We start from the raw sequence: 21,537 nt of genomic DNA, 5'->3' as shown, positions 1-21,537 counted from the left end.
AATATTCTTGTACTTTCAATCAACAGCAGTGCAAGTTGGTTATCTTCAAGTCCTCGTACTGTTAGTGAAAGGAGAAGGTGGTGACAACTGAGATGCCTCAGCTAACTGCAGCTGCTGTTTTGCAGATTGGTTTATTAATATCAGCACTTCCTCTACAGTATATTTTATCTCGGTGGTCTGGCAGTGATTCGACCCAACGCATTCAGGCATCAAGAAGGTACTGTTAAATGCTCTTTTTCTGAACATCTGTTGGCGTTTGTAACATTGTGGCACTGCTGGGAAAGAGAAATCCTCACAGACTTTGTATAGCCATTGTCAGCATCAAGCACTCCCGAGTTAAGCATAGTATGATGAGAAAGCAGTGTGCCCATGTTGGTCCTCGGGATAAACTCCAGTCAAATTTTATAGCTTCCAAAATGTGCTTTCAATCAAAATTTATGCTGGTAGGCTTTCGCCTTGTCACTGCTATTCACTGATGCAATGCTCAGTACTCAGGATTTAATGGTGCTTAAATGACTTGGTCTGCCCAAAATATAGCAGAAAAGCAAAATGTAGTGTATTGTACTGTTGGACTTTATTTGGAGAATCCTGGCTATAGTGGGATGCAGCAATTTACCGCCAACCCAATAATCCTATAATTTTATCACATGTTGCACAGCTTTTGTTTTCAGACTATGGGTCAATGGGTTAACAACAAAATAAGTGATCAAAAACAACATTCTCCACTGCGACACAATGGATTGAAAATGTTCAACACTGTCTATATTTCTTAACCCATTCACATAGAATGAGGCAGCAGATGTAATGAGGCCATTTGGCCCATCATGCCTGGCCAGCTCTTTGGTAGAGTTGCCAATTACTCCCACTGCCCTGTTCTTTCCCCATATCCCTGTAATTTTATTTCCATTTCAAGTATTTATCCAATTTTTTAAAAATGCAACAATTCAATCAACTATTGCCACCCTTTCAGGCATTGCATTCCAGATCACAAGAACTTGCTGTTTTTAAAAAAAATATTTGCTTCTTCTTGTCTTTCACCAAACACATTAAATTTGTGCCCCCTGGTTACCTACTGCCACTGGAAACCATTTCTCCTTATTTACTCTATTGACACCATTCATGATTTTGAACATTTGTATCAAATGTCTTAACCTTCTCTGCTCTAAACAGAACAACCCCAGCTAATTCAGTGTCAACACATAAATGAAATCCCTCAATCACTGGCTACATTCCAGTAAACTACTTTTCTATCTCTCTCAACGGATTTTCCATCCTTCCTGCAGCGTGGTGCCCAGAATTGAACACAGTGACCCAGATTTGGATATATTAATAACAGCAAGGTTATCTTCACAAACCAGTCCTACAGGGTAAATCTATGGCAGCAACTCCTGGCTTCTGCACACATGCAGTTAAATCTGGAAGCTGCTATCAAAAATAATCTGCTCTTCCACAGGGTGTGCTGTTGCAGTCTTCACCGGTTGACTCAGCACTAAAATCACTGAAATGCCGTGAATTTGGGTTATTTACCCATTAGTTCTGCATTAGCAACAGCTGGAAATGTTAGGGCTGGTACATTTCAGAGTAAGTGAGTCTTTAATAACATAATAAGTGAGCATTACTGTTGAGCAACCTATCTGGCCTTGAAAAATTAATTCATAAAAGTAATCTCAATCCCGCAGAAGAAAATTAATATTTCAGATTTTAAAAATAATATTTCTTTTGATTCTGTCCTTCATCCCACTTCCTTGATCTCTATTTTTATTTTAGTTTCTCTATAACATTTAAATGCAATCTTTGTTTCTGCTTTATAACTCCTCGTGTGAGCTTTGTGTGTGTCTCAGTGAAGAATGGCTGAAGAAACTCACTGTTGCTTGCCCTGTTCACTGATCCCCTGTAGAGGCTGCTGGATCAGTGGGAATTTCCACTGACTAGCAGGTATAATGGCTGTGGGCAGACATATACGAGGTGAATGGTGAAAGCAGTTCCTTCACCTTTGAGAGCAAAATCCACGCCAACACTCCAGCTGTGGCCTGACAAGTGTTTTATAAGCATTTAGCATAAATTCCTTTCTTTTGTACCCTATTCCTCCATTAAGAAGGATCCTATATGCTTTTTAAAAGCTTTCCCAATGAGTCCTGCCACTTTCAGAGAGTTGTGTATATAGAGACCCCCAGGTCTCTGTTCTTGCACCCCCTTTAAAATTGTCCTATTTAGTACTTACTTGTCCCTCCTCATTCTTCCTACCAACATGCACCACCTCACAATTCCCTGCATTTAATGTCATCTGCCACGTCTCAATCCATTTCACCAGTGTGTCTTTGTCCCCCTGAAGTCTTTTACTATCCCCCACATTATTTACTGCATTTCTGAGTTTCATATCACCTGTAAACTTTAAAATTATGTCCCAAATATCAGGTCATTAATTATATCAAAAAGTTCAGTGTTCTTAATACTGACCCCTGTGAACATCACTGTAAAACCTCCCTCCAACCTCAAAAGCATTTCACCACTACTGTATGCTTTCTGTCCATTAACCAATTTTGTATCCATTCTGCCACTGTCCCTTTAATTCCATGGTCTTTAATTTTGCTAACAATTTTATTATGTGGTGGTTTATCAAATGCCTTCTGAAAGTCCAGTTACATAGCATCAACTTTACTAGATCATCAAACCCCTCCTGCTAATTTATTTGAATTCTTTGTTGAAGTAAAATATGATTTGCTTTTAACAAACCAATGCTGACTTTTCTTTGTAAGCCCTCACTTTCCAAATTCTTTTCCCAGATTACTGTCTCTAAAAGTTAACCCACCACTGACATTAAGATGACTTTACAGCCAATGAAATACTTTTGAAGTATAGTCACTGTTAGACTGTAGGAACGACAGAAGTGGGCTTCCACAACCAGCAAAGTAGTAACATCCAGATTTATTTTAATGATGTTGATTGAGGAATAAACATGTGCTGGAACACCATGGGCTAAATTTTATGTGCCCCTGGCAGCTGTGTCTGCCATAGGAGGGGAGCACATAAAATGGGGTGGGCACCCTTCCCACCCACTTCCTGCCCACCCCTGAGCTCACCCCCATAATATGGTGTGAGGGATTGGTGGGGGGGGGAGGTGGGGGGGCGGGTGCTGAAATCGGCAGCCCACCCACCATGTTTAAATGAACAATTGAGGGTCAATTAGGTTTGTTATCAAGCCAGCTGACCCTGATAATACACTGCCCAGGCCATAAAATGTTAGGAGTGGGCAGCAGGGCGGGAGTGGAAAGCCAATTCTTCACATCAAGTTGTTAAAGGGTTGGAAGGAAGGAGGGTGGGGGTCACTCCTCCAGGGCTGTCCTTTGCTAAATGCGGGGTGGACCCGACCTTAGGTTGAACCCTGCCCCACCTGCCTGCCTTCCTGCTTGCTTCCTCCCTTAAGCCTGCCCCTCTCCCTAACTTACCCAAACCCTACCAGCCCAAGACCCCAGACTTACCTGCTCCTGAGATCCATGGGCCTTGATCTTCCTCTTCTCCTTTAGCTTCAGCTGTCACTGACATCTTCCTGGCATTGCCGGGACTGATGGAGCTGCTGGCCAATCGGATTGGCTGGCAACCCCAGAGGGGTGGAAGTCCCACTTAGCCCTCATTCATCATCCCACAGCACGGAGTGTGTCATCTCCACGCCCATGTGGCTTTGAGGGGTGGGGTGGGGCATGCTCCCCAATGCCTCCGCGCTATCTCCCCGCCCCCTCCCCACAGTTTAATCAGCCCCAGGACTAACTCCCCTGCTCTTTTTCAAATTAGAGTCATGGGATCTTTTATGTCCACCTTAGAGAACAGACAGCTTTGGTGTAATGCATCATCTGAATACAGCACCTCTGACATACAGCACTCCCTCAGTACTGCACTGGAATGTCAGTCTACATTTTTGTACTCTGACCTCTCATTGTTCAGTTATTGCTTTGACTACCAAAGTTTGGCTCCTGTCCATGTAGGCCAGATCCCTTTTCAACTCACTGAAGTTAGCTTTCGTCCAGATAAACACTTCATTGTATACTTTCCATAGTTATTCTAAACCTGATATTATGCTCATGGTTTTCTAAATGCTCTTCCATTGCAACCTGCTCAATTTCCCCTACTTCATTCCCCAGAAATAGACCCAGCACTGTTTCCTTTCTCATGACCTGAAATTTTAACTCAGTTTCTCTCTCCGCAGATGCTGCCAGGCCTGCTGAGTATTTCCAGCATTTTCTGTTTTTATTTGATTTCCAGCATTGCAGATTTTGCTTTTGGATTTCTGGGCAGAATTTTCTACCTGTCGGGCGGGCGGGCCTGACCCAATCTCCAGCTGGTGCGGAGCTAATCCCCGCCAGCGAAGCCGCACCGCCATTTTACGTGGGCGGGCCAATTAAGGCCCGCTCAGCGCGATGTCCACCGGGAATCACTATGCGTTTCCTGTGCAGGCGGGGGGGGTATCCCTAAAAGCGAGAGTGTGCTCTTTCGCGCATGCGCACAAAAGAGCGCACATCTTCCTGCGGCTAAGTGCAGCCTCAGGGAGATCACTTCGACTTTTAAAACTATTAAGAATTGAGAATAGAAAAATTCCTTACATGTCCCCTCTTGTGACAATGTCACATGAGTTGGGACATGTTCATAATTTACAGAATAACTTTATTACAATTTTTAAAACCCTGCATGAAACCTCATCCCACCGCTAGATGAGATTTCATGTTTTCTCAATTCGCCGCTGGGGCTCCTGGCCGACCTGCTAACCTTAGGCCTTGAAAATTTAAATGGGGTGGGATGATGTCGGGGGTTCCTCCCAACGTCATCCCGCGTCATTTTACGCATCGGTGAGCGGGCGTCGTTTTACGCATCGGTGAGCGGGCCCCATCCCCTGCTCGCTCACGTCAAAATTCTGCCCTCTTTCCTTTCTCATTGGGCTGGAAACACTGATAGAGAAAGGGAGAGCAATTCCTGGAATTCCTTTCCCTTTTGCATAGACTCCCTAGTCTATATTAGGATAATTGAAATCCCCTATTATCATTTCTGTAGTTCTTACATCTTTCTGTAATTTTCCTGTAAACACGCTATGCCAAATCCTTTCCATTGTATGGTGACCTATACTTTAGGCTCTATAGCATACACTCAGTTAAAATCTGTCTTTGACGCCTCAACTATACCATCTCCTTCCAGTGCTATAACAGTTTCTGATCAATACTGCTACCCATCCTCATCTTTTTTCCCATTCCCTATCTTTCCTAAATATCTGGTAGTGAGCAATAATAATAGTAGCATCAAATGGTTGCAGTGCAGAAGGAGGCAATTTGACCTGTCCTGTCCATACTGCTCTCTGCAAGAGCAAATTAGCTGATCCTTGTACACCCAAGTCCAGGTCAATAATATATATCAAGAAAAGCAGTCGTCCCAGTACCGATCCGTGGGAAACCCCTCTGTATATTTTCTTCCAGCCTGAAAAATAACTGTCCACCACTACTCTCTGTTTCCTGTCACTCACCCAACTTTGTATCCATACTGCTATTTTCCCTTTTATTTAATGGTCTTCAGCTTTGCTGGCAAACCTATTATATGGTAGTTTTCAAACATCCTTTTGAAGTCCATGTACTCCTCATCAGCCGCAGTACTCTCATCAACCCTCTCTGTTAGCTCATCAAAAAACTGAATCAAGTTAGTTAAACAAGCCTCCATAAGTATATTCTCTTTTGGTCCCAAACTAGCCTCACCCCACCTCTTCTTACACTTTTATATGGCTATATATATCTCTTTCGTTAGCTGCAAGTCTCTTCTCATATCCTCTCTTTGCCTGCCTTATTTCCTCTTTCACTTCCCCTTTGAACTTTCTATACTCCACCTGGTTCTAACTTGTATTATCAACACGGCACCTGTCATAGCATCATAGCATCATAGAATGGTTGGGACAGGACAGAAGGAGGCCCCCGCTTTTTCCTTGTATTATTGCATTTTTTTCTCTTCAGATATTGGGATCAAAGATTGGCAGATAAAACTGTGATGGAACATTGGATTGCCTTTAAAGAGGAGATGGTTCAGGGACAGTCAAGGTACATTCTCATGAGGGGAAAAGGTAGGACAGCAAAGCCAGAGCTCCCTGGATGATGCATTGTTCCCTGGATTGTTCATTGTTCTTTCCCGTAGCCAACCTAAATATCTCTTTTGAAAGTCTCAATTGAATCTACCTCACCACACACTCAGACAGTGCATTCCAGATCCTAACCACTTGCTGCATAAAGTTATTCCTCATGTCACTGTTGCTTCTTTTGCCAATCACCTTAAATTGGTATCCTCTGATTCTGGACCTCTCTGGAAATGGGAACAGTTTCTCCCCACCTCTCTGTCTATGCCCTTCATGATTTTGAACACCTTTATTCAATCTGCTCTTAATAATTTCTTCTGCAAGGAGAACAGCCCCACTTCTTCAATCCATCCACGTAACAGAAGTCCGTTATCCCTGGAACTGTTCTCATGAATTTTTTCTGTACCTCCTCCAATACCTTCACATCCTTCCTAAAGTGTTGATGCCCAGAACTGGATAAAATACTCCACTTGAGGGCAAACCAGCACTTATCACAGGTTTATCATAACACCTCCATTTTTACCCTTTTTTGAAGATGGATATAACACTTTCAATTCTCCAGTCCTCGATGGGGGGGTTTAACCTCTGTATCAAAGGAGGATTGGAAAGTTATGACCCGTAATCCTTCTTAGGTTTCATTTTACTCTCGATCTCTTGTATCATCCAGGGAGTTCTGGCTTTGCTGTCCTACATTTTCCCCTCATGAGAATGTACCTTGACTGTACCTGAACCATCTCCTCTTTAAAGGCAATCCAATGTTCCATCACAGTTTTATCTGCCAACCTTTGATCCCAATTCACCTGGGTCAGATTTTTTTCACACCAATGAGATTGACCCTCTCCCAGTTAATTATTTTTACTCTGGATTGTTCATTGTTCTTTCCCGTAGCCAACCTAAATGTTATGTTCTAATGATCACTGTCCCCTAGATGTTTCCCTACTGACACTTGATCCACATGGTCCTCCTCATTACCCTGGACCAGGTCCAGCAATACCTCCTTCCTTGTTGAGTCAGAAGCATACTGATCTAGAAAATTCTCTTGAACATACACCAGAAACTCTTCTTCCCATCTGTCCTTTATATTTAAGTATATATTACATACAAACATATAAATTAGGAGCAGGAGTAGGCCACTGGCCTCCTTGAGACCGCTCTGCCATTCAGCAAGATCATGGCCGATCTGAATGTAACCTCAACCCCACACTCATGCCTACCCCGGATAACCTTTCACCCCCTTGCTAATCAAGAATCTGTCTGGTTCTGCCTTAAAAATATTCAAAGATTCTGCTTCCACCATCTTTTGAGGAAGAGAGTTTCAAAGACTCACAGCCCTCTGAGAGAAAAAAATTCTCCTCATCTCTGTCTTAAATGAGCAATCCCTTATTTTTAAACAGTGACCCCTAATTCTAGATTCTTCCACAAGAGGAAACATCCTTGCACCATTCACCCTGCCAAGACCCCTCACGATCTTAAAGGTTTCAATTAAGTCACCTCCTAGTCTTCTAAATTCCAGTGGATACAAGCCTAACCTGTCCAGCCTTTCCTCATATGACAACCTGCCCATTCCAGGTATTAGTCTAGTAAACCTTCTCTGAACTGCTTCTAATACATTTACATCTTTCTTTAAATAAGAAGACCAGTACTGTACACAATACTCCAGATGTGGTCTCACCAATGCCCTGTACAACTGAAGCATAACCTCCCTAATTTTGTAATCAATTCCCCTCACAATAAATGCAAACATTCTATTAGCTTTCCTAATTACCTGCTGTACCTGCAAACTAAGCTTTTGTGATTCATGCACTAGGACATCCAGATCCCTCTGAATCTCAGAGCTCTGCAATCTCTCACCATTTAGATAATGAGTTTCTTTTTTTATTCTTCCTCCCAAAATGAATAATTTCACATTTGTCAGATCTTTGCTAGCTCACTAAATCTATCTATGTCAATTTGTAGCCTCCTTACGTCCTCTTCCTAACTATCTTTGTGTTGTCAGCAAATTTAACAACCATTCCTTCAGTCCTTTCATCTAAGTCATTTATATAAATTGTAAAAAGTTGAGGCCCCAGCACTGATCCCTGTGGCACAGCACTCATCACATCCTGCCAACCAGAAAAAGACTCATTTCTGCCAACTCTCTGCTTCTTGTTAGCTAGCCAATCTTCTATCCATGTCAATATCTTACCCCCTATACCATGAACTTTCATGTTCTGCAATAAACTTTGATGTGGCACTTTTACAAATACCTTCTGGAAATCCAAGTACAGTACATCCGCCAGTTCCCCTTTATCCACAGCACATGTCACTCCTTCAAAGAACTCCAATAAATTGGTTAAACATGATTTCCCTGTCAAAAAACCATGGGTGGAATCGTCTGTGCCCACTGGTGTTGGGTGTGTTTGGTGGCGTCAGTGGACAATATGGTGAGGAGGCCAAAAATTAGTTACACAACGTTGGGAAACTAGTTTGTGATCGTCTGTTCTGCCCGCTGACGGTGGGCCGTGTTTCCCACCATCGGACATCGGGCACCTCATTGTAATACATCTGCACTTCACTATAAGCCCAGTCCACCGGAATCATCCCCACCCTGCTGGATCGTCCACCCACGTCACGCCAATGTGTTTCACAACAGATATAAAGGCGTGCAGTTGGTGGGCTGCACTTTCAGGGGAACTTGGAGGTGAGTGCGCAGTAATGTTGCGGAGCGCTCATCCGGGTCGTCCGTTGGACTTCAATGTTGAGGCACGTTGTGGGGGAGGGAGGTGAAAGGCTGCCCTGTGGTTGAAGGTAGCACACAAACACATGCGGGATGGTCGGGGGGTGGTGGGATCCGGGGCGAGGGATGCGGCCATACATTAGGGAAATAAAGTGATAATTCCTCTGTAGCTGAGACAGTTCAGGTGCAGCCACATTGATATTTTTGGAGTTGGGCCTCTAGGGGCATCAAAATACCACCAAGTGCTCCAGAGCTTTTCACCCCCCTGGGCACAGACTTCAAAGTAATGAGTATTTTAGTGGACTGCAGAACAGCTGGACAACGGGCACATTGTACAGTCATGGAGCAGTCACTGCTGGAGAAGCTCACAGCCCCTTGCAATGTCACCATCCCGGTTTGACCAGTCTCCTCCATGGTTCAAGCTAACAGTACAGCCTTGCAATGCGGGTAGGAGAACGCCTGTGCCTGAGCTGAGACCACAGCGCACAGTCCAATGGCAAAAGCTGTCGCCAATCGGTCAGGTGGAGTGGGACAGAGGTGGGTGGTGTTTTGGGCAGCCATGAAGCGCACTAATCTCTGGCCATCCAAGAGTGGTGAACACTCTAGTATACGTTAAGGATCATTCAGACTTAACCAAGACAGGTTCTTCGTACACCCATGCTAACTCATGTGTCTCTCTCTTTCATCCTGCAGGAGGACTACATCAGGATCATGGAGCCTGGTGAACTAGCTGTATGCCATGTGACATACAGAGAGCGAAGGTAACTGAGAAGAGAGCGACTCAGGCACCTGGCTGTGCAGAGGGAGGAGCAGCACCCTGGAAGAAGGGGTTGCTGGGGCTGCCGCACACCCTACTGAAGAGCCTCAGCGAGCCATTGCTGGTTGGCACCTAGCTAGACTCAGAGTCTATAGATGCCACCTTTCATTCCTGCAGAGGACTGAGAACCAGTGTTGCTGAAGACTATGCATGTCTAGGGAACTGGTTGGTCACACCTGCCAGCTACTGCAGGATTTAGTGCCATGGGGACATGCAGGGCATCCACTGCCACTGGCTGTGAAAGTGACCGCGGCATTCAATTTCTACACCAGTGGCTTCTTTCAGGGCTCCACATTGATCTCTGTGGGATATGTTATGACGTGGCAGGTGATGTGTTCCAGATAAACCAAATCCATAAGGGAAACTTGGCCAGGCTATCACAACAGTTTTGCAATTTGTATTTATTATGAGAAGATTTCGGCACTGAATTCAAAAGTAATGAGTATATTAACACCTTTAGAGATTTTAAAAACTAAATTAAAACATTTATGGACAAAAGAAAAGATTTCAAGCACATACACAAGATTACAGGTACTTAATATTATAACAAATTCCAAAATTCCTAATTAAACTGACCCCAACACACACCCCATTTAAGGCAACAGTTCAAAATAGGTTTTCAATTTAAATAGCAAGCCAGAAAATCTATCACAGCACTCACTTGACAGCGGAATTCCAAAGGCTTTTCTCCAACTTTAGTTACTGGACACAACAGATTTTTGCAAAAGAGGTTTGAGGCTTCCCCAAAGCTGTTTCACACTCTCCTGTTAGATCTTACATGGTCCCACAACTTCCTTCATTCTTAATATGTTTCTCTCTCTTTAATCTATAAATTCCATTGTTCTATATGTCTTTTGAAATGTACTTTTTCCATAATATAAAAATCTTTCATGTTGCCAACATAGTCAGTATGTTTTGGGAAAAATAAACATAATAACTGTGCCCCATTTATTTGTTAGTTGTAAACATCCTACCATCCCTTTGGAACCCAAACAATTCCTTCACTTATCTAAAAATGCAAATCTCCTTCACACCCTACATGCATGTTCACACCTCATCCATGTTTAATCATTTGCATGTCAAATGCTCTTTATCTCTAACTTCTTTTGATAATTTCAAGCTTGTAGCCTATCTGATGATAATTTCATTAAATCTCACAGACAGAACCATCTACACTCACACCCATAAACCTACTTTACAATAAACCACAATAATATTATGAAACTTATTATAGTTTCATGACAGATATCACAAGCCTCCACCCATAAACGCAACCACGAGGTCATGGATGCCATCTTCATGACGGCACACATCTTTGTGCATTTCACCAGGGACCAGGACACCCAGGATGAAGAGCGATTAGATTTGCCCATATCTCGGGTTCCTCCACAGGTACAGGGAGTCATCGACTGCACTCAGATCTCTGTTGTAACACACGGTCAACTACATCAACCACAAGGGATTCCATTTGCTGAATGTGCAGCTAGTGTGTGACCACCACAAACGGTCTGTGCATAGTTTCCAGGGAGCGTGCACGACTCCTACATTCTCTGTTAGTCACAGATCCCTATCCTAGGATTCACAGAAGCTGCCAGTATGTCTCCTTGGGGACAAGGGCTACCCACAGAGGATGTGGCTGATGACACCCGTGGGTGGCCTCAGAGTGCAGCAGAGTGAGGGTATAACAAGGCTCATGCTGCAACTCGCCATCGGGATGCTGAAAATGAGGATCCGGTGCCTGGACCGGTCTGGTGGAGCCCTGCAATATAGTCCACAGAGGATGGCACGTATCACTGTCGTCTGCTGTGCCCTTTACAACCTGGCGCTACAACGGGGAGAGGAGCTGGCTGAGGAGGAGATTCAGGAGCTGGAAGCCTCCTCCAATGAGGAGGATGCTGACGGGGATGAGGGTGAGGAGGTCCTCGGGGATGATGATGACGATGAGCCCCTCGCATTGGCTGTACGAGGCAGGCGCTCAGGAGGCCCTCAAAGCTGCTAGATTTGTGGAGGATGATGACAATATAGTGAGGAGACACCATAGATCCTCACATTGCACCTGTGAACGTTTAACTCCAAGTCTGGCTTATGGCAATGCACATACCCTCTATGATAATGTTCCTGTTATGAAGATGCAGTGGAGACCCTAATAGTTGCTCGATTGCTGGAGGATGATGACGACATACAGTGAGGACACTCAATAGATCTTCACATAGCCTCTGGGAATATCTGACTTCTGTCTGGCCGAGGGTAACTCACTTGCACTCTGTGATCAGGGTCATATCATAGAGATGTAAATGCATCTGCTCCTTTGCCCGCCTTCAGTACCTGACCCCTTCAGGAGCACAGCGTCACTGGTCAGAGATGCTGAAGAGATGGGGTCCAGCCCCACCTTAAAGGTGCTGAGAGCACACAGAGAGAATGATGGAACTCTGTGACACTTGCCCGTGACATTCTGGCAACAATGACAAGCACCATCAAGATGCAGGCATCAGTAACGTGTCCAGGGAGTGTGAGGCTGGACCATCCCTTTGGTCTGAAGGCTGCATTAAGCACAGGGAAGAGGCCCTGGACTGACACACCTGCCTTTATCTTGGACAGAAAGGTTTCACATCTGAGTGACACGAACGCTGCTCATCAGAACAAGGAGCCATAGGCAGGGAGACATTCTTGGGAATTTATTTACAATAGTGAACATTATGTACAAGTGATTAGCACCCGTGCCCAGGCTGTGCAACTAATTCTTAACTTTCCTAACCCTGCCGATACGTCTTGGTGCTCCCCGGACATCCACAACGGAAGTGGAGGTAGCCTGCTGACAGTGGCGCCCTGCGTGTGATGACCTTGGCGGGTGTCCTGTAGAGGGCTGAGACCTGGAGGGACCCGGCCTGCTTTCGGGGCACTGCTGTGTGGCAGTGGCACCTCCTTGGCCTGTGGAGCTGGAGCTGCTGAAGTCACAGGCAGTGAGGATTCGGATGGGTTGGAGTGACCTGGATGGATGGCCATCCAGATGGATGAACCTGCTCATCCTCCTCCTTATCGGTGCCCAAGGGCCCTAGGCTGACTCCTTGAGGAGAAGGGGTAGCAAGAGTGAGATCGAGCTGCCCCGCACTCCCTACACACTGTTGGAGGCCAACTGTGGTGCCAGCAATGGAGTAGAGCCCACACAGCAGTACAGGAGCGACGTCCTGGACCAAGGTCTCCATGGCAGCTGCCATCCTACCAGTGTTGACCTCGGCGCATTTGACCTACTGGCGCTATCACCTCAGCATGAAGGCGGACTGACTCCTCCAACATGCCTTGCAATCTCAGGAGTAAAACGGACATCCCTTCCTGAAGTTCCCAAGCCTTCCTTTATAGCTCCAGCAACTGTGACATGACCGAGTCCAGAGAATCATCATCTGACTTGTACTCAGTAAATTTCTGGCCTCCAACAGTCCTCCGAGTGCCAGACACCTGGGAAGTCACTGCCGCTGTCTGCTGTGGATCAGACAGTGCGATGTGCTCACCAGATTGTGATCCCGAGGCTATTCTAAAGCTAGGTCCCACTGAGGTGTGTGTCTCTGCACTGGTGGATGGTGTGGGTGAGCGCTGTGACAGGACTTCAAGGAGGGTGCCTCCAGATTCCTCTTCAGAGGTTTCTTCCAGATAAAATGCCCCATTCTCTAGCCCCCCAGATCACAGCAGTTCTCTGCCTCCCCCACCCCCACTCTCCCCTGCTCTCTCCCTCTCTCCCCCTCTTTACACCCCCTTATTCCCTACCCCCTCCACACCCTTCTTTCCTGCCCCTCCCCCTTTTCCCTCCCCTTCCCCTCTTTTCCCTCCGCCACATTTTTCCCTCCCCCCCCTACACTTCCCACCAACCAGAGATCTCTTCACAGGGTCAGCTGGAAACCAGAAGTGAAGTTTTCTAGCTGGCCCTGCTTCAGATTTGAAGTTGACCGGGGAGCAGTGAGGACTGTGGCAAGGAGGTAAGTATTGGGGAAGTCCAGGGGTTGGGGTAATTGAGAAATGTTGACAGGGGTAGGGGTGGTTGAGAGGGGGGGGTGGGGAGGGTGAGAGAGGTCAAGGAGGGGGTTGTAGAGAGAGGTCAGGGGGATGGGAGCGGGGTCTAGAGTTTGGGCGGCCCGAGGCCCGGAAGATCATGAGGCCCAAGGCCTGGAGACTAGAGGGAGGGGTGGGGGGAGGGTTTGGACATGGGAAGGATAGAGGGGAGAGTTTGGAGGGAGGGGGGAGATTTTGGAGGCTGGAGGGAAGGGGAGAGTTTCGTCACTGGAGGGATAAAGGGAAGATTTTGAAGGCTGGATGAAGAGAGTGGGGAGAGAGTTGAGGCTGAATGGAGTGAGAGGTGAGAGTTTACACCCGGATGCTGGAGGCCGTGGGATTGAGGCGGCGGAGAGGGAGAGAGCTTAGACTCTGAAATTGGGGAGAGTTTAGACGTTGAGATCTGGGGGTGGTGGGTGGGTGAAAAGTATAGGTTCTGAGATTAAAATGAGCCAAGAACTGCTGGGGGTGCTCTCAAGCATGTAGTGTATAGCGGAACAATTATTTTGGACTAACTGAAAAACTGAATAAATTCAGATATTATTTAAGCAATTTCCTTTTACTTTTTAATGCGGATTGCTGAGTGCATTTGATAGCTTTGAGCACACTGGATAGCATGAAAAGTATAAAAATTCAAATGTTTATGGAAATGGTGTATTTTGTAATTTTGAATATGGTAGCTGGTTCTGTATTGATTCACATTTAATGAGTTTAGATATCTATTTATAATATCCATGTTGCAATCTAATTGGCTGAAAATCTACAAGATTATGAAGCAAACATCTTAAACCATTCTGTTGCTAGATTCATTATTTTACTGATTTATGAGCGAGGTAACTGCATCAATAGTGTCCAAAAGATCTGTGTCATTTGCTAACCAGGCTTGCTACATAAAATTCTTATTGTTCTCTTCATATCGCACACAATTTCCTAGTTGACAGGACTGTAATGCTACCTTGCTGCTGCGGTAGTGGGCTGGAATAATTTTCTTCCTGCGTGGAGAAGTACAGTCCTCTCTTAGCCCTGGTCCTCCAAGGTATTGGTGAGATTTAGAGCATCATGTCCCTATGGAACCTAATGATTTCTAGAAATGAAGAAATGAGTTGTTACACAATACATGGAAGATCATTTCTGAGCATACCTGCCCCACCCCCTCTACCCCGCACCTTTGCAAGATTATATGAGTTTCATGTATCAATGCCTGATCACAAATATGCAGCTTGTCTGATGTACAAAGGAGTCATTGGGGGCTGGTCGGAAAGCGGAGTTAAGGGCACAATCAGCTCAGCTCAGCCATGATCTTACTGAATGGCGGAGCTGGCTCGAAGGGCCAAATGGCCTACTGCTCCTATTATGATCCTATGACCTTGTTTATGTTTTTCCCTCTCTCTCTGTCCCCAGCACCCTAATATATTGAATGTTTCTAATTCCTTTTTCAAAAGGTTAATCAATAACTGGAACCGATTCAAAAGATCTTACTTGAATTTACAAGCATGGAAGGACTGGCTAAAAGAATGGAGTTTAAAAGAGAGGTAGGATTTTGTACGATTCAACTGGCATTAGCATTTAAATACTATTATTGACAACATCTGCATAATAATCCTAAAATCATAAAGGAAGATGTTATGCAATTATGTATCCTTATACCTATCTACGGTGTCTCTTCATTTACATGCTACACATCAGCACAAAAGGTCAAAGAGGTGCCCCTGTTGTAATTTTAACTCTTGTGTTCAAAGGGGTGGAAACAGGTTCCACACAAATTACCTGCCCGTCCATTCCCAGGATGCTAGATTTCTATTCCTAAAACCGTGAAATTTCTAGGCACCTGAGCGAAGATTTGGACCCCGTAATCCTCTCAACTGCTTACTTCTATCTTTACAATATTTCCTACTTCTGCCACTAAAACACTATCTTTATCACCTCCAAACTCGACTATTCCACGGATCTCCTTTCTGGCCTTTCTTCAACTCCAAGTTTAAAACTCTGGCACATGCATCGTAATCTCATGCTTAGTCAGATGTTACCCTTTTCTCCTGATCTAAATTATCCCCTTATTCCCTAGTACTTTCAATTTAAAATCCTTATTTTCTTCTCTTAAGTGACCTCACCTCACCCTTTCTCTGCATCCGATGATAACCCTACATCTCCAAGCATGCCCCACCTCCCAACCCAACACTCCTTGCTTCTGAATCTGGACTTTAGTGAACCCCTCCCCAACCCTTGATAATTCCTTCATTTGTCGCACACTCCACCTGCTTGAGTTCCACTCTGCAATTCCCTCTCTAAAGCTCTCTGCATCTCCATTTTCCCCTCTTCCTTTGAAAACCTTATCTTGTTGACCCATCCTACACCCCCTAACCTTTCTCTTCCTGGAGCAAGGCCAATTTGCCTTGCCCTTATCTGAAGTATCTTGGAGAATGGGATTTTCCGCTTCTGACTGTGGCAGGAATCATTGTGGGCAGGATGGAAAATTTGACAGATCAACCAAAGGTCTGTTAACTTCAGGCAGGAATTGAAAATTCTTCATGTTACAAGTGGAAATAAATGTGAGCTTTACTGGTTGTTATCTGTTTGGTCATTCAGCTTGCTCTATCTTATGTTTCCAGATTGCTTCTTGGAGGGAGTTTCAGATGTAAAGACAAGAAAAAGGATTATTAAGTTCAATAGCAATTTTAAACCAGTGTGGATCAGTGAGGAAGGGGTGAAACATGACTTGCTACGGAATCGGATAGATGTGCCACAATTTTGATCCGCATCTTATAGAGTACAGAACATGTTTTCAGTGGTCAGATAGTCCTTAGCTGTTGCTTTACTAAATATTCAACCACATGTTGCAACCGCAGGGTGAGGATTAACATGCGGAATTGTGATAAAGTAGCCATCACTGAGATGTGGTTGAGGGAGGGATAGGATTGACAGCTCAACATTCCAGGATATAGAATCTTCAGGCGAGACAGGGGAGGGGGTAAAAGAGGAGGAGGCATTGTATTATTAGTTAAGGAGTCAGTTACTGCAGTAAGGAGAGATGATATCTTGGAGGGGGCATTGAATGAAGCTTTATGGGTAGAGCTTAGGAATAAAAAAGGGGCAGCCACATTGTTAGGTGTTTATTACAGACCCCCAGATAGTCAGCAGGAAATTGAGGAGCAAATATGTGCACAATTTGCAGAGGTATAAAAACAATATTAGGGTAATTATATTAGATGATTTCAACTTTCCCAACATTAATTGGGATAGACATAGTGTTAAGGGCTTGGATGGAATGGATTTCTTGAAATGTGTACAGGAGAACTTTTTAGGTCAATATGTAGAGGGTCCAACAAGGAATGCCACAGTGCTGGACCTAATTCTGGGGAATGAAGCCGGACAGGTGGCTGAGGTGGTGGTGGGGGAGCATTTTAGTGATAGCGACCACAATATGGTAGAGTTTAAGTTTGTTATGGAGAAAGAAATAGACAAGTTGCAAAAAAATGTTTTGGATTGGGGGAGAGTGGATTTTCATAAAATAATGCAGAATCTGGCCAAGGTAGACTGGGAACAGCTACTTGTGGGGAAATCCACAGAGGAGCAGTGGGGGACATTCAAAAAGGAAACGGGGAGGGTACAGGCTCAACATGTTCCCTCTAGGGTGATAGGAAGGAGTAACAAACCCAGAGAACCATGGATAACCAGAGATATTCAAGTTATGTTGAGAAGCAAAAGAGAGGTTTTTAGCAGGTACAAGGGAAGCAAATCAGCGGAGGCATTAGTGGAGTACAGAAAGTGCAGGGTGGAGGTTAAGAAAGCTTTAAGGAGAGCAAAGAGGGGATATGAGAAAGCTCTGGCTAGTAAAAGTAGGGCAAATCCCAAGATATTCTATAAGTATATCAATGGGAAGAGGATAACCAAGGAAAGAGTAGAGCCCATAAGGGACCAAGGGGGCAATCTATGGGTGGAGTCAGAGGACATCGCTAGAGTATTGAACAAATACTTCACATCCGTCTTCACCCAAGAGAATGAGGATGAAGGTATTGAACTCGGGGAGAGAGACTGCGAGGTTCTTGAGCAAATTGATATTGGGAGTGACAAGGTGTTGGAGGTATTGGCAGGCTTACAAGTGGACAAATCTCCAGGTCCAGATGATTTTTGTCCCAGACTGCTGAGGGAGGCAAGGGAGGAGATCGCAGGGGTTCTGACCCAAATTTTTAATTCCCCTCTGGCCACGGGGGAGGTGCCAGAGGACTGGAGAACAGCTAATGTGGTTCCACTATTTAAGAATGGTTGTAGAGATAGCCAGGGAACTACAGGCCAGTGAGTCTCATGTCAGTGGTAGGGAAACGATTGGAGAAAATTCTGAAGGAGAGTATCTATCTCCACTTGGAGAGGCAAGGTTTGATCAGGGATAGTCAACATGGCTTTGTCAGAGGGAGGTCATGCCTAACAAATTTGATTGAATTTTTTGAGGAGGTGACCAGGTGTGTAGATGAGGGTAGTGCAGTTGATGTAGTTTATATGGATTTCAGCAAAGCCTTTGACAAGGTCCCACATGGGAGACTTATAAAGAAGGCAAATGCACATGGGATACAGGGTAATTTGATAAGGTGGATTCAAAATTGGCTTAGTTGTAAGAGACAGAGGGTGATGACAGAAGGATGCTTTAGAGACTGGAAGCCAGTGTCCAGTGGCGTACCACAGGGATCTGTGCTAGGTCCCCTATTATTTGTAATTTATATAAACAACATAGATGACTATGTGGGGGGTAGGATTAGTAGGTTTGCGGATGACACAAAGATTGGCCGGGTGGTTAATAGTGAGGCTGAGTGCCTTGGGCTACAGGAAGATATAGATGGGATGGTCAAATGGGCAGATAAGTGGCAGATGGAATTTAACCCTGAAAAGTGTGAGGTGATACACTTTGGAAAGAGTAATCTGACAAGGAAGTATTCAATGAACGGCATGGCACTAGGAAGTTCTGAGGAACAAAGGGATCTTGGTGTGTGTGTCCATAGATCTCTGAAGGTGGAGAGGCATGTTAGTGGGGTGGTGAAAAAGGCATATGGGACACTTGCCTTTATCAATCGAGGCATAGATTACAAAAGTAGGGAGGTCATGTTGGAGTTGTATAGAACTTTGGTGAGGCCACAGCTGGAGTACTGTGTGCAGTTCTGGTCGCCACATTATAGGAAGGATGTGATTGCACTGGAGGGGGTGCAGAGGAGAATCACCAGGATGTTGCCTGGGATGAAACATTTAAGTTATGAAGAGAGGTTGGATAGACTTGGGTTGTTTTCATTGGAGAAGAGAAGACTGAGTGGCGACCTGATCGAGATGTACAAAATTATGAGGGGCATGGACAGGGTGGATAGGGAGCAGCTGTTCCCCATATTTGAAGGGTCAGTCACAAGGGGACATAAGTTCAAGTTGAGGGGCAGGAGGTTTAGGGGGGATGTGAGGAAAAACGTTTTTACCCAGAGGGTGGTGACAGTCTAGAATGCACTGCCTGGGAGGGTGGTGGAGGCGGGTTGCCTCAAATCCTTTAAAAAGTACCTGGATGAGCAGTTGGTACATCACAACATTCAAGGCTATGGGCCAAATGCTGGTAAATGGGATTAGGTAGGTAGTCAGGTTTTTCTCACGTGTCAGTGCACACTCGATGGGCCGAAGGGCCTCTTCTGCACGGTGTGATTCTGTGATGTTATCGCAAAACCTGACCAGCTATTTACATAATGTTTTACGAATTAGTTGCTGCTTGCCAGGTTAACCTTCTAATTTTAGTCATAAATTAATTCACTTGCAAATTCTAACTGAAGAGCAGTTACTCCTCAAATGGAATGAAATGCATCCCAAGAAAAAAATAACGAACGTTCCCAACAAATTGGCAGGACCTGAAGCTCTTGTGTCTTTTTGCTTCCTCTCCCTAAAGCTTGGAAGTTACGTCCTCCTTATGAGTTAGGGAATATTAATTTTTCAGCTCTACTCTGTGCACGTGGTTTTATTGAATGGGTCAAGGGTTTTCCAGGAAATGTTACATATTCTCTGACCTTCTGCAGATCTATCCAGCAAGAAGATCCTCCTGGAGAGTCCCCAGCTATGGAAGTCTTTCGATTGAAAGAGAATCAAGGATACTTTGCAGGTACCTTGGGAACAGAAAAGGCCACCACTGTTTGGTCTCAAGAGTTCCAAATGTACATATTTTACTCGTATCTGTTGCATAACTTAGTCACTTCTTTTTCCCAAAATTAAAATGCAGCTCCTTTGTGAATTCAATAATTCTTCTCTATTTTCTCCATCTATACATCATTATTTGTGTGTAAGGGTTGAATTGGCTTGAATTTTCGCTCCTGAGGCAGGAGCACAAAGTCAGGACAATTCCTGGCTCCCCAAACCCAAACCGGGAAAAAGTGCCCCAGAACTTTGGATTTTCATTCTTGGGGGTTGCTGGGATTTATGGGAATCGTGGCGGGTGACTCCAGAAAGAGTGTGGATGCTCTCCTAAAGGTATCCTGGGACCATATCCTAAAGGGTGCCTTACTGCTCCCAAAGGGTACCCCACCCCTCTAAAGAATTGTGGCAGCTCTAGACCTCCTCCTACCATGTCTAAAGTGCACAAGTTGTGTTTTGGACATCCCACTAACAATAATTAATCAGCCTGAGGCAGTTGCGCTTTAACAAGTGCAGTTGTCTCCGTGAATCACAGATGTGCAACTTAAAAGCTGCCCCTATTTCCAGCCCCCACCCCCACATCACCTCACCCCTTCATCACCTCTCTCCACCACCCCCCCCCCCCCCACCCCCCAACCCCCGGCAAAAATGCTGCAAAAAGTATTTATCATGTTCAGGGGTAGGACTTGCAGATTTGGGCTTCCACTGTCCTTTTCGTAACAATGGAGCGGCTCTCCACCTTTGCAAAAATTCAGGGCAAAGTGACTCTTCACTCTCACTGTTGTGAATATGAGTCCATGACTTCTGGTACACAAACAACTTAGCCTAAACTGAACTCGAATTTCCAAGCTTTCTCAGATTCTTCTTGTACCCCAAACTTGGGTGTCTGATCTCTGATATCAGTGGTGTTGCCCTTCTCTGAGTTCTCTCCAAAACTCAATTGTAGTATGGTGACCACTCTTCAGATCTATACACTCTAAGATCTTAATTTGTTGGTTTTGGGCTGTGCTATATCAGTGCTGCTCTCTGATCAGCTTTTAGTGCTTCAGGAAACTTTCTGTTTAGCTGAATACGATAGTTTTCACCCTTAAATGCACAAGAACAAATGTGCATCATGTTTGGATTAAAATATCAATTTCATTAACAAGACTAATTAGAATTTGGGGAACTGAGTGATAGCGAGTGTTCTTTCCAAGTCTAGGAATTGAATCTATCCTAAATTGTTAGGAGGAAGGTTGCCTATCAGCTTTAATGTGCTGCCCCATGTGCACGAACTATAAGCTTTAATATAACCACTCCAAAATAATTTGAAACAATAATTTGAAATGTAAGCTTGTGCATGCTTTGCATAAGTTTTCCTCAAAAGCTCCAAATTTAATTTCAGTGCGCACTTGTTAAAGATGCCTTTATCTGCTTGTTTTATCAGACTCACTGGAGCCTCGCTCTCCAAGGCCACCAGCTGTCAAATACAGAGTAGGACAGGTCTTCAGACACAAGCAGGATGGATACTACGGTGCGATTGTAGGCTGGGATGAGAAAGCAAAAGCCCCTGAAGAATGGCTTGACCAAATATATCCTTCAAACATGCAGGTATGAGAGTGATGCACAAAGGAAACTGTTGAGAGATCTGTTTGCAGACTATTTATTTCTCATTGCTAAGACAGTACAAATTAACAGCAGAAAAGCTTTGCAAGAAAATTTAAAAAAATAACTCTTCTGGTT

General features: G+C 44.7%; 1 protein-coding gene across 5 annotated transcripts in view; it reads left to right on the top strand.

The window, feature by feature from the left end:
- Nucleotides 1–21,537, top strand: part of si:dkey-261l7.2 — a 32,493-nt gene that overhangs the window by 5,793 nt on the left and 5,163 nt on the right. For all 5 annotated transcript variants that reach the window (XM_041188130.1, XM_041188128.1, XM_041188127.1 and 2 more), the window contains 4 exons: nt 27–217; nt 15,114–15,203; nt 19,704–19,786; nt 21,242–21,405. In XM_041188130.1, the coding sequence (XP_041044064.1) occupies nt 93–217; nt 15,114–15,203; nt 19,704–19,786; nt 21,242–21,405 (462 nt within the window). In that variant the 5' untranslated portion in view covers nt 27–92. The remainder of the gene's footprint in view (nt 1–26; nt 218–15,113; nt 15,204–19,703; nt 19,787–21,241; nt 21,406–21,537) is intronic.

The sequence above is a fragment of the Carcharodon carcharias genome, chromosome 5 (assembly GCF_017639515.1).
Source record: "Carcharodon carcharias isolate sCarCar2 chromosome 5, sCarCar2.pri, whole genome shotgun sequence".
Lineage (NCBI taxonomy): Eukaryota > Metazoa > Chordata > Chondrichthyes > Lamniformes > Lamnidae > Carcharodon > Carcharodon carcharias.
The sequence above is the reverse complement of the archived record's forward strand: the minus strand, read 5'-3'. Positions and strand labels throughout refer to the sequence as shown.